Source organism: Cynara cardunculus (assembly GCF_001531365.2).
Source record: "Cynara cardunculus var. scolymus isolate 2C chromosome LG 13, CcrdV1, whole genome shotgun sequence".
NCBI lineage: Eukaryota > Viridiplantae > Streptophyta > Magnoliopsida > Asterales > Asteraceae > Cynara > Cynara cardunculus.
In genome coordinates this window covers 6183609-6189603 of record NC_037540.1, presented here as the reverse complement: position 1 = coordinate 6189603, position 5995 = coordinate 6183609, and the positions used below count along the sequence as shown (strand labels likewise).

Genomic DNA, 5995 nt, shown 5'->3' with positions numbered 1-5995 from the left:
AATCACAGGGGTTCTCGTTTGAACCCTTCCATATATATATATATATATATACTGATTAGTTTGTGGTAACTGTGAGATCCAATCTCAACTACAAAATCAACGGATAAATTAGAAAATTAATAATTATGATAGTTTGAGTTAAAATTATAATTAGAGGGCATTTTAGATATTTTTAAAAAACTTCTCTATTCTCTCTCCTCTCTCCTTTCTCCTCTCTCCTCTCTCATCTCTCCGACCTCTAATCTCCGGCCTCCGATGAACATTAATCCGGCAGATATCAAGTAATCACAAAAATACACAATGTGATACCAATTGTGATATATTGTGATACCATTGTGATACCAATTATGATACCAATTCAAACCTTAAAAACAAAGATACACAATGTGATACTCATTGTAATACACAATGTGATACCCATTGTGATATACTGTGATACCGATTTCACCGGAGGCCGGAGATTGGAAGTCGGAGAGATGAGAGAGGAGAGAGAAGTTTTTTAAAAATACTTAATATGCCTCTAATTATAATTTTAACTCAAACTATCATAATTATTAATTTCCTAATTTATCCGTTGATTTGTGATTGAGATTGGACCTCACATTTACCACAAACTATATATATATATATATATATACTTGGGATCATGTGAGACCAATGGTTTTTCGTGAGACCCGTAAGACCAATTTTCAACCATTGGATTAGATCTACAATCTGAATATCCATAATCACAAAATTGTCACGAGACTTCTCAATAATTACATTATTGCCACCGTACAACTTAGACCATAGATCATTAGCTTATAAAATTGATCAATGAACATAAATTGGTCTTACGAGTCTCACGAAAAATCTTTGGCCTTACGTGAACCCAACCCTATATATATATATATTATAAATATCTTAAAAACATAAAAACCAACCATTAACGATGAATATCGAATGTGTATCTCAAAAATTGCTAATTAGCCGTTTGTTTAAATTTTGGACAGGGCAATCGTCATTTATAATTTCTCAATCATTATTAAAAACAATACATTTTGTAAACTACAATTTTCAGCCGACACTTTAGATAGGATGACATAATGTTCATTTTTACATAGGTTTCTTTAATTACCATACTCTCTTTAATATCTTAGCGGATAAAATTTTAATTTATTAAAACATTATCATATGCAAAAATTTATACAGAAAAACGTTAATCATGTAAGAGTCGTTATTCTCACTTACCGGGTAAGGCTCTTGGTTCTTACCGTCGCTCTTACCGGATAAGATTTTAGGTCATTGTTATGTTAATCCAATAAAAGTAAGGGGCCGTTTACCAAACGTTACTCGGGTAAGCACTTACCAAAATCACATTACCTTACCGGATGAATATAGTAAGAACCAAGATTCTTACCCGGTAAGAGCGAGACAAGAACCAAGAGTCTTATCTGGCAAGTAAGGGCGACGACTCTTACAATGGTAAATTGTTGTATACGATGACATTTTGGTAGACTAAAATCTTACGGGATAAGTAAATGATAGTGTTACATTTTATCCATTAACGCTTGTCAGATAAATGTTTGATAAACGGCCTCTAAGTGACCTAATAAGCATTTTAAACAGCAAATTAGTCGACGCTTAATAGTACACATTTGGTGAACAACAATTTTTAGTGAACACTTGCACCACTTAAATATTGTAATACTCTTTTTTTTAAACAGCAATCAAACTCAGTTAAATATTGTATCTCCTTCAGTAGTTATCCTTATGAACTCTAAACCACTGGATCATTAGAAGAGATAAAAGACACGCTAATGAAAGAAAACATACTTGCCTAGAGAAATGGGTCTGCTATTGAAAATAGAACCCACTGCTCTTGGCAGTGGCGGATCTACGATTTTTGTTCAGTGGGGTCATCTTTAAGGTAGACTAAAAACCCGCAAAATCGTCCGATGTGTTTTTAACCTAATTACAACGTTTTCGAGATAATTTTAAAGTTTTTTGGTTGATTTCGAAGAATTTTTTTAGTGTTTTTGTCGATTTCGAATAAATTTTTTGGTTTTTTTGATTGATTTCAGCGGATTTTTTTTGTTAGAGTAACAGTTTCGATTGGGGTTGGGGGCCCATGGAAAAATGTAATGGGGGGAAGTGAAAGGTAAATCATGTAAAACCTAAAATTTAACGTATGAATTTTTGTTTTTGAGTTTTTGACTGGGGTCCCTTCCCCCTCCTTTAAACCACTCATCCGCCCCTGGCTCTTGGTGGTCATTGATATTCTAGCTGCAGAATTTTAAATGTTTTGTTTTATAGTTGTTATAGGAGAATTTGGCTACATTTTGAAGGATGAGAGGTGCGAGTTATGGGTTAACTTTACGGCACGCCAATTTAACTTAAAATAACCATGTGATGTTTGATATTGATGTGTATTTAGACCGAAGTTGTATGGACGAATTTGAAACTTCGTCACTTTTTGATGTTTTGTATGGACGGGTATGGAAACTTTATCACGTTTTGGTGTTTTATATGGACGAGTTTTGGAACTTTAATATGTTTAGTTTGATATTATGTCACTCTTTAGTGTTGATTGTTTAACTTGATGTTTTTGTTGTTCTAATTGTATGTTAAAGATCTATGTCATGTATCCAAGTTTTTGTTTGTGATTGGGCTTCTCTCTGGCTTGCAGCTTGCTTTAAAGCAGTCATGTTACCGATTGGTTTTGATCAAGAGAAGTAGGGATGAGATAGAATGAATGTGACTTGTAGAAAATGATGATATTGAATTTATTTTGGCAAGAAATGATGTACCAATTACTGTTTCTAATTGTTGTTATCATGTATAGCTAGCTAGCTAGTTGGGAAGGTTTAAAGTTAAAAACACAATAAGGCCCAAAGTTGGCTGAATGAGTGTTCATAGTTTCCATTTGTTGGGTGTTATGGGTCCATGCCTATTTTCCATAAGATAGAGCTTTATTAGTTTGAGTGCGTGTAATGGTCATGGTAGACTCGGATCCCATTGATTTAATCGAATGCCAAATGTCAACTATCTTTTTAATCTTATTTGTTGAGAATGTATGAGAACGGCCTAATCCAAGTTTAAGAACTTTTTAATATATTCTTTTTCTTTTGATTACCTGTTGTCCAGCACCCTTCTCTCGACTTAAATGTTTATTTCGACTTAGATGCAGCTTTGATTTGCGAAAACCCAAAATATGAAAGTTGTAAGCCCGTTTGTTGGCAAAACATCTTGAATCGCCTTAAACAAAGCTCGGATGAGTGGGATATGATCGAAACGTCACAGCCTCGTAAATCTGTCAAATATCCTTTTTTTGTTCTTTCACTTGTTGTGCACAACTTTGGTAAAACATAGTATTATTTTTATTGGTAAGCATTTATTTAAAGTATCCATTAATTTTGTTTTTTTTTTCCTTTCATTTAACTTTAATAACAAAAATAATTACATATTATTCAACATATAATTACAAATAGGGTTCTAATGATCATTTTATTGTTGATACACATTTACCAAAAACATTTGGTAAACACTTTTACCCGGATCAACACTCTTATCTAGACAGCACTTATCCGGTAAAAGTTGGTAAACCTCCCCTTAATTAAATTGTCTCAGGTTGTGACTTTGTCAAGCATAATCTGCCAAATAAAGATGGTGACTTGCACCCAAAAAAAAAACTTTTTCAATAATATAACATAGAGATCTATCAGAAAAAAGACCGTTAAAAGATAACTTCCAATTCCATCTGTCAGCGAGCAATCCCCGATAGCCTTCCTTAAGACAGTCGATTCCTGCGTGTATATATGTGGTAATCGGATGAATGTGTCCCTTTGAGGGAAGTTCTGAAAGATGACATAATATAGTCCGTTGCATGTTCAATCACTTCGATCATTATAATAAGCTTATTGTCCTTCATTAATTAATATTATATTATAAATATAATGAAAAAACAATATGGGAGATGCATGCATGATGATGATGATGATGAGGCCCTCATTTAATCTTCCCATCTGCCTCTGACAAACCCTTCATTACACATTTCCTTTTTCCCCTTCCTTCACTTCTTTAAATCTTTCACCTTCGTATATACCCCTCCACACATTTTTCTCATCTATACCCATTTCCCAATCCTTCTCCTTCTTGTTCCTCCAAGATGTCAAAGAAATTTGCAGAAGAAGCCTTTGAGTATCTCATCTGCCATGCTCACATTCTCCTGCTCATACTCCTAACCCTTTCCATCTCCACCCATGCATCTCAACAAGGTTTAGGTTCTCATCTTAACTCTCTACATTATCTCCTTCTAAATCTCTCCTTCATCCACTACATCAAGATCACTTTCTTACTGCTAATCATCATCAAGCTCACTTTCTCCTTCTTGATTAAGCCACCAACTGTCTACCTCCTTGACTTTGCTTGTTTCAAGCCTCCCCCAAGGTTTAGGGTACCCTTTGCCACCGCTTACGAACACGGACGCCTCATCTTAGCATCGGAGCCCAAAAGCATTGAATTCCAACTTAGGATCTTCGAGCGGGCAGGGTTGGGTGAAGAAACAAGCTTACCCCACCCATTACATTACCTACCACCAAGGCCAACTTTGATCGGTGCTAGAGAAGAGACCGAACTTGTCATTTTCTCGGCAATGGACTCTTTGTTTCAGCAAACAGGGATTAGCCCTCATGATATTGATATTGTAATTGTGAACTGCAGCCTCTTTCTTCCAACTCCATCTCTTTCAGCTATGGTGATTCACAAGTACAACATGAGAAGTAATGTGAAGAGCTATAACTTGTCTGGGATGGGGTGCAGCGCAGGTCTTATTGCCATTGACTTAGCAAAACACCTTCTTCAGGTTCATCCCGAATCAAATGCAGTCGTTGTAAGCACTGAAATCATCACCCCAAATTCTTATATGGGTAAGGAAAGATCGATGCTTTTGCCAAACTGTCTCTTCAGAATGGGAGGAGCTTCAATCCTCTTGACAAACAAAACGTCCCTACGTAAACATGCAAAGTACAGTCTCTTGCATGTGGTCCGAACTCATAAAGGTGGTGAAGACAAATCTTATGGCTGTGTCATGCAAGAAGAAGACAGTGAAGGTCATGTAGGAATAGCCCTCAGCATGGATCTGATGGTAATAGCGGCCAAGTCCTTGAAATCAAACATCAGCGCATTGGGATCACTGGTTCTTCCTGTTTCTGAACAAGTCTCATTTCTCTTCAACTTTTTAGCAAGAAAAATCTTTAAACTGCAGTGGAAACCCTACATTCCTGATTTCAGAAAGGCGTTCGATCATTTCTGTATCCATGCAGGAGGACGTGCAGTAATTGGTGAGATCCAGAAGAGTTTGAAGTTGTCAGATGAACATGTGGAGGCATCAAGGATGACACTGCATAGGTTTGGGAATACATCATCATCATCAGTATGGTATCAGATGGGATACATAGAAGCTAAAGGGAGGATGAAGAAAGGTGATAGGGTTTGGCAAATAGGGTTTGGGAGTGGGTTCAAGTGTAACAGTGTGGTTTGGAAGTGTAACAGAGAGATTGAAGCTCCAAAAATTGGGGCATGGGCAGATCGTATTCACAAATACCCAGTATTTGTTCCAGAAGTATTGAAGCTCTAAGCAGACGATAATGGAGAATCTGCCATTGTTTCTTTATTGGTTTGTGTTCTTTGAGGATCTAGAAATAAAAAGGTTGCATGCTTGCACCTACCTCTACATGTTCTAGCTTTATACTAAGGTCTACTTGTCTCGATAAAAAGAGAAATATGTATCATTAATTAGTTGGATGTTTAGCATTTAAGCCTATGTTTTTATTGGTTTATGAAGCTTGTGGCAACTATTTTTTTTACTTTATTTATTGCATATTTTTCAGTTAATTAGTTTATGAATAAATAATTTTGTGAGAAAAGTGCAAAATAACCCAACTTTGTTTAACATTCGATAAATAAATCCTTGTACTTATTAAAACCATGGAATAATTTATGGGTATGTTTTAAA

General features: G+C 35.6%; 1 protein-coding gene across 1 annotated transcript; it reads left to right on the top strand.

Annotated features, from left to right (window-relative positions):
* Nucleotides 1-4147: 4147 nt before the first annotated feature.
* On the top strand, nt 4148-5617 carry LOC112524357 (3-ketoacyl-CoA synthase 5-like). Its single transcript, XM_025134142.1, has one exon. The coding sequence runs from the start codon at nt 4148-4150 to the stop codon at nt 5615-5617; it is 1470 nt and encodes a 489-aa protein (XP_024989910.1).
* Nucleotides 5618-5995: the final 378 nt, after the last annotated feature.